The 10,748-nt window shown below is 39.6% G+C and overlaps 2 protein-coding genes across 2 annotated transcripts in view; both read left to right on the top strand.

Annotated features, from left to right (window-relative positions):
* Window positions 1-2,874: 2,874 nt before the first annotated feature.
* LOC137621917 (uncharacterized) lies at window positions 2,875-4,750 on the top strand. The gene is made up of 3 exons (XM_068352420.1): window positions 2,875-2,929; window positions 3,086-3,718; window positions 3,867-4,750. Exons 1-3 carry the CDS (start codon window positions 2,875-2,877, stop codon window positions 4,748-4,750), a joined length of 1,572 nt encoding a protein of 523 aa, XP_068208521.1.
* A 209-nt stretch (window positions 4,751-4,959) lies between these two features.
* Window positions 4,960-10,748, top strand: part of LOC137621916 (piggyBac transposable element-derived protein 3-like) — a 124,979-nt gene continuing 119,190 nt past the window's right edge. Inside the window, exon 1 of the mRNA XM_068352419.1 lies at window positions 4,960-5,098. Within this exon, the coding sequence (XP_068208520.1) occupies window positions 4,960-5,098 (139 nt within the window). The remainder of the gene's footprint in view (window positions 5,099-10,748) is intronic.

Below are 10,748 nucleotides of genomic sequence, written 5' to 3'. Positions count from 1 at the left end.
GTTGATCATCTGTGGCAAATATCAAATGCCGTCTTTCTCCGACAATAATGTCCCGTTGCAAAAAGTGTTCAGGAATGTGGGCATCGCTAATTTCGAAATCGAGGTCTTGCGGTTCTCGTGGTCGATTTGCCTTCCGTTTACGATTTCCCTGCCTAGCAAGATTAAATGGAGCCGGTAGACATGAAACAGGAATGGTAGGATTTACTTGCTCCCGAAGTACCTCGTCAACAATATCAGAAGCAGGCCGAAAGACGTCTTCCATTGCCTTTTGCTTCACGAGTGTACACACCTTACTTTTTACAGCACAGCTGGTCTCAGGTGGATGGCAGTGTTCAGCATGCCCTCTAATAAAAGTGTTACCCACTTCTTTTACTGCCGCCATGCATGAGATTTTTTTGTTTCTAACCACACACCGCCAATGAATACTCACGTTATTTTTTCTTTTTAGTGTGTAAGAGTAGCTGGTGCTGTCAATAAGTTTCGAATTTCCTCTTTGTGAAGATGATTCAATCTTTTCATATGTTACTGTCTCCCTTGAGGGAGACATTACCATTGGCGTAGGATCCTCAATTGAAGAAGCACCACTGATATTTGACACTCCACCTTCAAATGAATCTAGACTCTCGGTATTCACATTACTCATTGCCACTGCATCCTCAAAATATTCCGTGTTTGCGCTCGAAACTACACAAGTTTCCCCCGGACTCTGATTTTCTTGAATACACATGTGACACATCCAGTCAATATAACCTTCTTTAACAGCAGCCCTGTATTGCTCCCGGGTGATCCCACTTCCACAGGTCCGATGCTGCCAGTAGCTACATCCATCACATTGCAGTGCTTCCTGTCATATGGTCATATGTAAAGAACACGTTACACATGACAATGTGAGTACAAAGTTAATATATGACATTTCCTTCTTACTGTCCACAAACACCTAACAATTGTCTCAGAGTGCAACTGCGAGGTTTTCCTCCTGTTACGTCTTTCAAACCTTTTACTGTCAATTTCTATTTCAGCGCTGAATGGCCTTAGTACCCCAGTGACTGGCATAATGCCAAAATTCTATACAAATTGAAATATATGTCATTGGAGTACTATTTATTTACTTTAAAGGTAAATCTTCTTACCTGACGGGGACGGACAGTTTCACAGCATATCAAGCACTGGTCAGCCATGTTGTCCTAGCTGCTTGAAGTCTAGCAGTAGGTTCGTAACCATATCAATTATATAAGCTATGGTTCAGTTTCGAAAATTATTCAAAGCCTTGAACTACATATACGAAACAACTATTACAATGAGGCAATGAGGCACTTACGAGACACTTAAGTGCTTGTATAAAGAAGGTTCCTAACCAGCTCTCTCTCTCTCTCTCTCTCTCTCTCTCTCTCTCTCTCTCTCTCTCTCTCTCTCTCTCTCTGTATGTACGTGTGCGTGTGTATCTCCCTCCATCCGGTCCCCTCTCTCTCAGTATTTCTTTCTTTTCAAACAATTATAACAACAACCAAAGGATTTATAATGTTTAGGGAAACGAGTTGTCCAATAATTGTTTCTAAATGCAGTTGTTATTATAGCCATTAAATAATGTTTGGAAATGAATAATAAAACCTTTACACCTATCATTGCGTGATATTGCTGTGCGTGTGCTGTTGCAAAAGCTATACTGGACGACTTCATTTGATCTGATCTGACCTGTCAAAAATGGGCCGAGTTGGCTATCACAAATGGGCCGACTTGGCACAGGCGATGGGCCGAGTTGGTTACATTGAATGGGCCGAGATGGTTATGGGCCGAGTTGGACCTATACCCAGGCAGTCTCCCATTCGCGGTGCTTAGCAGCAGGTTGATATAGATGAGTCACGTCAGAGAGTTGTTGCTAAACAAATATCGACTTCCAAACGTGATGAGGAACGCCGGCGTCGGCAAATGGACGCAATGCGTCGCCGTGACGACTTTCAGCAGTCAACTTTCAACGCTATGAAGCGTCAGCGTCAACAGAAAGTGGACGCTAGGCGTCCACGAGACGACCATCGTCAGTCTACTTATGACAGCATTGAGCGTCGGCGTCAACAGCAAACGGATGCGACGCGGCGACATTCGGCAGTTGACTCCTGATTCCAAGCATCGTTCAGTTCAACAATAAGCAGACGCTAAGCGTCCACGCGACGATCCTCGGCAGTTAACCATTGATGTCGAGCGTCGACCTGTCCACGTCATACATCAGTCGACCTCTACCTCTCCTCTTCGGTTGGATGCAGATAGTGATGTTGGCAATCAGTCTCATTCAGACTTTGTTCCTTCAGTTCAGGCTGCAGCAGTTTCTGCACTGCCAGAAGATGAACTTGAAGAAAAGTCCGATATGGACGAACCTTTAGAGGAAGTTTCTGATCATCAAGAAGATAAACATTATCAACATGCTGTTGATCTTAGAAAGTGTATGTTAATTCTTACGGAGGTTTTTCCTGAACATTTTACCCCTGTGGCCCCTCGTTCTCCTCCTTCAGAATTTATCTTAGTTAAAGCAACCAAAGTGCCTGTTTAAACTAAGATGGTGCTTTCACGTTCTTCTAAACAGGCCTTAAAGTTAATGCGTTCCTGGATGGACAAGAAGAGAGCTATTGGCAAATTGGCCTTTGCTTTTCCTCCGGTAAGATTGCCCTCTAAATCCAGTGTGTGGTACGAGACTGGTGAAGTACTGGGCTTGGGATTTCCTTCCTCTGCTTGGATTCGTCTCGTCGTCTGGCCTTAAGGAAAACAAAGGTATGGTGGTCAATGGCAGAGTTCGACCATTTACTTAAGGGTTTGTTTAGGGCCTTTGAAGTGCTGAATTTCCTAGACTGGTCTTTGGGAGCCTTAAGTACGAGGGTATCCAATATGAAGGACACAGACACTAGTGGCCTTGTTCATTTGATGTCCTGCTTGGACAAAGGTGTGAGGGATGGCTCTAACGAGTTAGCTGCCCTTTTCACAGCTGGAATCCTTAAGAAAAGGGCCACTATGTGTTCTTTTCTCTCGGCGGGGGTTTCTCCTTATCAGAAAGCGTAACTATTGTTCGCTCCTTTGTCTTCTACATTATTTCCGCCAGAGCTGGTAGGAGAGGTTGCAATTGCTCTTACCCAGAAGGCCACGCATGATTTGATGACCAACACGGCTAGGAAAGTTCTGCCTTCTACCTTTACTTCTCGTAAAACTAAGGAAGCCTCTTCGGGTGTTCGGCCTTCTCAGCCCTTTCGTGGTAAAGTTTCCGGAAGAGGTTCTTTCAAACCAGACAGCAGAAACCTTGGAGCAGAGGAACCAAGACTGGCCGAGATAGAGTCTGACTGCCCTATCCTTCAGATAGCAGTGGGTGCCAGGCTGATCTACTTCTGGAAGGCCTGGGAGAAGAATGGAGCGGACCCCTGGTCCGTCCAAGTGTTAAGGGAGGGTTACAAAGGCCCTTTCTTATCGATTCCTCCATTAGTAACAGATCCGGTGGATCTTTCGCCCAAATACAGGGAGGGTCTGAAGAAGCAAGCCATGCGGCTTCAGATGTCTCAATTATTAAAAAAGCAAGCAATAGAGAAAGTGCAGGATGTAACATCTCCGGGGTTTTACAACCGACTTTTCTTAGTCCCCAAGAGTTTGGGGGAGTGGAGATCGGTTCTGGACATGTGTTTTAAATGGTTACGTCCAGAATACGACGTTTACAATGGAGACTCAGAAGACGGTTCTTGCAGCGGTAAGGAGGGACGATTGGATGATCTCGATAGACCTCCAAGACGCCTATTTCCATATACCAATACATCCCAGCTGCAGACATTATCTGAGATTCATGGACGGGAACAAGGTCTTCCAATTCCGGGCTCTTTGTTTCGGACTCTGCACAGCCCCTCTATTGTTTACAAAGATCATGCTGAATGTAGCAAGCATGCTGCATTCGAGGGGGATCAGGGCCTCCCTGTACCTGGACGATTGGCTGATAAGAGCCGCCTCCTTTAGATTGTTGTTTGAAGGACCTAAGAATAACTCTGGAATTAACCAAGGAACTGGGCCTCCTGGTGAGTTCGAAAAAATCGCAACTGACTCCATCCCAGGAGATTCTTTATTTGGGGATGGAGATTCACAGTCGGACTTTTCAGGCTTTTCCGTTGCCTGTGAGAATACAGTCAGCTCTCCAAAAGATCCAAGCTTTTCTGAAGAAAGAACTCAGTTCCGTAAGGGAATGAATGAGCCTTCTGGGGACACACTCATCATTAGAAAAGTTCATGACTCTAGGGAGGTTGCATTTTCGTCCCCTTCAGTTTCATCTCAATCATCATTGGAAGAAATGGGACAGTCTCAACAGAGAAGCACTTCCCATCACGAACTCCATCAAGTCTCATCTTCAGTGGTGGAACAACGAACACAGACTGAAGGAAGGCTTGTCTTTACATCAGAAGAGCCCGGACCTCGTGTTGTGTTCCGACCCCTCAAACTCGGGGTGGGAAAGAAGGAACTCTTGGGAGCTTGGACAGTGGAGCAAACATCTCTCCATATAAATCAAAAGGAGAATTTGGCAATTCATCTGGCCCTCAAAGGCTTCGAAAAGCATATCAGGGGCAAAGTTGTCCAAATCAACGCGGACAGCACTACTGCTCTGGCCTACATAACAAAATATGGCGGGACCCACTCGTGGACTTTGTACGAGATAGCAAGACCTCTTCTCATATGGGCAGAGGAAAGGAAAGTAACTCTCTTGACTCGGTTTATATCTGGGAGTCAAACAGTGTGAGTGCAGACAGACTCAGCAGGAGGGGTCAGATTCTACCCACGGAATGGATTTTACACTGAGACGTCTGCAAAAGTCTGTGGCGTTGATGGGGTCGTCCTCTCGGGGATCTCTTTGCAACCGCGAAGACAAAGAGACTGGAGTGTTACTGCTCACCAGTACCAGATCCCGAAGCCTTCCACATAAACTCCTCTCTAATGAATTGGTCGCACATGGAGGTTTATGCCTTTCCCCCATTCAAGACTCTACAAAGTGATACAGAAGTTCGTATCTCACGAAGAAACCAGGATGACGCTGATAGCTCCGTTCTGGCCGTCAAGAAGTTGGTCTCCAGAGGGACTGGAATGGATGGTAGATGTCCCGAGAAGCCTTCCCTTAGGACCAGATCTTCTCAGACAACCTCACTTGGGTCGAAACCATCTAAACTCTGAGCTCTACGTCTGACTGCCTTCTCTGGCCATGAGTAGAATTGTTTTGAGGACAAATTTTCACTCTTACACTGTTCATAGACCTTGCTCTTGAGAAGGTTACATAAAGTTGTCCATGAGTAATGCAAGGTTGTGGTAGGTAGATCCCAACCTTATCGAAAGTCTATCCTTGAGCTTTATTAATGGTCATTGAATATGATAGGCAGATGGGAAATTGAGTAATGTCTAGGAAGATTTAAAGCAAAGGGTGATCAGAATTATGAGAAATCTTTTACAATAAGAACGGATTAGTCGTTAAATGAAAAGGCCCAAGATTAATTTTATAATCTAGGTTATGGAAATTGATAGAACTCAATTTTTTGTGTAATACTTAAAAAAAAAGAGTCGGGTGCTAAAGACAAAATTGGGAAAACTATATATGTTGTGCTTTGGTTAAGTAATCAAAGTCTAATGTGAATTTGTAAGAGTATACCATGAAACTATTTCCGTTTTCTTTAAAGCGTGACACAGGAGTATACCTTGAAATTATCTCCGTTTTATTTAAAGCGTGACACACAAAAAGAATAACACACACTATCATATTAATATATAGATCATGAGAAATGATCGAAACTTTACGTACCTTCCTGAAGCTTTGAATATGTGTTATACTTTCATTTTGCATACCTATATTTGGACAGCTGTGAGTGACGTTATGGCGGGCTAAACCTCAGAAATTATTGGCTTGGATTTAATAACTCATAGACTATCGTTGTACCACACATAAAAATGCGATGAATTCAGATTTATGATGTGTAAATATTGATTATATATTATGACTATTATTTTTATTATAGTACTGTAGGTTTGTCAAGGTACCACCCACCTGTTGAGATACAACCGCTAGAAAGTTATTGGGTCTTTTGACTGGCCAGATAGTAGTATATTAGGTCCCTCTCTGGTTACGGCGCATTTTTTCTTTGCCTACATAGATACCGAATAGTCTGGCATATTCTGAAACATTCTTCTCTTCCCTCATACACCAGACAACACTATTATGACCAAAAATACTTCTTCACTCTAGGGACTTGTTGCATCTAACTATTCAGAGGCAACTTTCCACTGCATCTAACTATTCAGAGGCAACTTTCCACTTGGTTAGTGTAAAAGAGAGCCTCTTCAACTATGATAAGCAGCTTCTCTAGGAGACACTAAAAGCAAACCTTTGAGATCTAGTCATGGGTAGTGTTATAGCCTCTGTACCATGATCTGCCCCTGTCCTAGGTTAGAATACTCTTGCTTTAGGGTACACTCCTGCACACTATCTGTCTGTTTCCTTATTTCCTTTCCTCACTCGGCTATTTTCCTTGTTGGAGCACTTGGAGTATAACATCCTGATTTTCTAACATACGTGACATGCAATTTCTCCCGGTTTACTTTATACCTCAAATCTATTCAAGTTAACCAACCGTCTCTTTATTATAGAAGTTCTCGCCAATGAAATGAAAAACGAGGGACGCATCCTTGCGTTTTATAGACCAACAAAACTACATAAAACTGTGTTAGTAAAGTCCATTAGGAAACTTTTTCCCATCTTCTTTCCTCACAAACGAAAGGACGTGATGTCTTCCGTTATCGCCTCAAAGGAATTTTCTCAAAGAAAGGACTTTTAAAAGTCTGGAAACTTTTAATGAAAAGATACCTGACCTTACACCCCTGTAGTAAATCGAGACTTTACTTGATAAAGGGAATTTTTTCTGTAAAAAAATGATAGGTATGCACAAGTGTATATATTTATATATATATATATATATATATATATATATATATATATATATATATATATATATATATATATATATATACATACTTATATACATATTTTATTTGTATATGTTTGTGTGTATTTATATACTGTATATATATATATATATATATATATATATATATATATATATATATATATATATATATATATATTTGTAACTAGCTTAGTACGCTGTGTAGCCTACAGCTTAATTTAAGGCGAACGTCTTAAACGTAATTTGTTTATACATAAAAGCAAATCTTTTATATTTTTCATGAAAAAGATATTGTGTAAACGATAAGAATAACGCACAACTCTTCCCCCCCCCAAAAAAAAAGAAAAAAAAGAAAAAAAAATGGAAGACTAATTAAAGGTGATAGCATAACAGACATTTTGTACGGGAATCTGGAGATGACTTGTGTTAAATCAAAGCCTCCAGAGAGAGAGACTTATTCGGTTGAAGCATAGTGAGAGAGATAAGAGGCTCAGAGATAAGGAGAGGCAGAGAGGCGCTAATGAAACCATTATGTCAATGTCTCATGATTAGCATAACAAAGACGCATCGAGAGCGGGATTCCCAAGTGGCTTTTGAGATGGTTTAGAAGGGTTTGGGTGGACCCCATGCTGGGGCTGGGGTATGGGGGAGGCAAGGTCTATATATCTGGACCATGGGGGGAGGTAAAAGTTTGGCAAGTATTTGACACCTGAAAAGGTTATCGTATAAACACCCATCCTGAGAACTGAATATTGTATTGACAATGTCAAAGTCAAAGTAAAAAAACCTTTATTCCATTATAAAATGGTTATTCTGTTACATAACAATATAAATTATTTACATAAAATTCACAATAATTGGATTGTAAAAATCTAGGATATATATATATTCAAGTAAAATTTAGAAAATATTGCTCAAGTTTCTCTTTTTTAATACATCAGAACTAACATTTATACATTTTCTTATTTCCAGAGGTAGTTTGTTCCAGCAAGCTGGACCCCGTATTGCCATTGAGCGTGAACCCAAATCCGTTCGATAGCTGTCTACATATAGATTTTCATTCTGTCTGGTTAATGCATTCCTACAATTACCAACTGTAGGAAATGTGTATAGCCAGTTGGGATATTCTTTTCTCAAACTTTTAAAAACAAAAACACAAACATCGTACATGCACTTTTCTTTTAATTTTATCCACTTTAATTGCTGGAGGGTTGGGGTGATGTGATCGTGTTTTTTCACCCCAATAACGGCTACTCTACCTGCAAAGTTTTGGATTTTATGAGCTTTTTACATGTGGATATCATTAGTTGACCCCCCATATCTTAATACAGTAGTTTATTACACTCAAGACCAGACTTTCCACAATCAAAGCTCGAGTAGTATCATCAAAGTAATCTTTTACTCTACTTAGATACATTGGAATGCCACTAACTTTTCTACTCAGCTCGCCACTGTGAGTACTGAATGTCAATGGGATGTACGTAAGCTTGAACTTTTAACAGACGAATTTTCGAAATACATAGGAAAGATTTTGTAGTAAGGATTGGTGTTAGAATCAGAGAAAAAGAGAATAATCTTGCGTATATGTTTTGATTAATTTGATATTGTTATTAATGATGAAGGTATTACAATTCCATGGAAATGCCGATTAGTGACGTCTCTCTTTCACTCATTTCTCGTCATTTCTGTCTCTCCCTCACCACCATAGTTTTGAAACATGACAATCAACCAAAAAACAAGTACTTCTCTCACTCTATAGATTAGCAAACATTTTCTGGAGTTTATAACAAAATACCTTCCGTGGACTTGGAAGATCGTGTCTTTTGTTGTTGTGTATGCGTGTGGTCGTAAGAGGAAGAAAACGAGATAAAACGAGATAATTCAATTTCCTATACAGTCAGCCAACGGAAGGAAGGGATTATCGGATTAACAGCGTAAGTTTGAGATGATTGGCTAAGGAGATTTGCTTGAAATCAGGAAAACAGAGTTGGATTTTGGTTATTTAAATTGTGCGTTGTTGCTATATATATCTGGTAATAGAAATTGTAATTAAAAGCTACTTTATCGTGTTTAGAACCAGCTGAGTTACCAGAGGTTAACATAAAAATAATAATACACGCATGTAATACAGAGGACAATTGACAAAGCCTGTGATATTTACAAGACTGTAGCAACAAGCTTAAGATAATTAGGAAAAGTCTTTAGCCTTTACTTGTCTGTATCACTCTACCTTGCCTGATAACACCTGTCTTAATGAATTAACTCCGAAAACTTTATATCCTTTTTTCTCCTCTTGCATGACAATTTACAACTTCTCTCTCTCTCTCTCTCTCTCTCTCTCTCTCTCTCTCTCTCTCTCTCTCTCTCTCTCTCTCTCTCTCATGTCTTCAAGACAACAGTGTTTGGGACCTCAGGATTGTAGTTTCGTTGGTTATAAAGTTATAATTGGCCAATTTGGCTTCAAAGGGTAGATTGGTCTTCCGGAAAAAGCTAAATTTTAACTCCTTTTTGGTGGGTTTTTAATAATACATACATACATACATACATACATACATACATGTGTATGGATCATATACGTTTTGCTCAGTGGTAGAGCACAAGAATCTCATTAGTTAGGTCCGGGATACGATTCCTAAACTTACTGAATGCATCAAGGCTCAACCTCTTTAAAAAGAGTGTGAATGGACAGAATGGGTGATAAAGGAATGGTGAAAAAAAAATGTATGATTCAGAACTGATAGGAGGAAGGAAGAGAAGATGTTGTAGAAGGAGTTGGAGGTATCTGTGGTGAATTATATATTTGAATGTAGCATAAGGGTCTTCTTCCATAAAAGGGAGTTCACTTAACAAACCAATCTTTCAAATACACATTTACTTTGGAGACGATGCTTTGTTTTTTAAACTCATCTCCCCAATATAATAAAGAGTAAGTATCGGGCTCTCTCTCTCTCTCTCTCTCTCTCTCTCTCTCTCTCTCTCTCTCTCTCTCTCTCTCTCTCTCTCTCTCTCTCTCTATATATATATATATATATATATATATATATATATATATATATATATATATATATATATAATATATATATTAGCTTATATGTATAAATGATGTATGTATGCTTGTGTAAATATATGTGTTAACACATATACATACATACATACATACATACATACATACATACATACATACAGTTGACAGATGTGTTTATATCACTTCATACTACATCAATGAACATGTAATAATGGATAATTATTATAAGAGCTGCGATCCTCATCTTCCTAAAGCTTTACTTCAGATATTCTCTTTTACTTGCAAATGTCGCTCGCACTCAAACGCACTTTTCAGAAGATAATTCATTTTCCAAAGATTATGCCGAGTATATTAGTTTCTGTTAATTACTACGAATACAGTTTTCCAGAGCTGTTTTAAATAGGGATTTTTTTTATCACCTTCTTCATCATGTTTTGAACTTTTGATTTCGTTCTCGAATTTTTGGAAAAGTAGCTGTAGTCTTTCCCTTATTGGGAGCTGTGAAAATTCTTGTCTTTACGAAACTCTTAGATTATCTGGAGAAGTATAATTTGGGGGAAAGTAGCGTTTCCCGTATCTTGTAAAATGCTGCTAGATTGGTGTGAAAGTTTAATTTTTAATTTTTAGGAGACATTGAACATCCCAATGGATATAGAATTTGTGTGCACTAAATCAATTAATGTAGTCCATTGTTTATCAATAATACGACTCGGAAGTAACAATGAGTTGTTTACTTTCAGTGAATATTTTAATATAATAGATTTAAT

Source organism: Palaemon carinicauda, chromosome 28 (assembly GCF_036898095.1).
Source record: "Palaemon carinicauda isolate YSFRI2023 chromosome 28, ASM3689809v2, whole genome shotgun sequence".
Lineage (NCBI taxonomy): Eukaryota > Metazoa > Arthropoda > Malacostraca > Decapoda > Palaemonidae > Palaemon > Palaemon carinicauda.
Note: the sequence above shows the minus strand (reverse complement) of the source record. Positions and strands in the feature narration are given on the sequence as shown.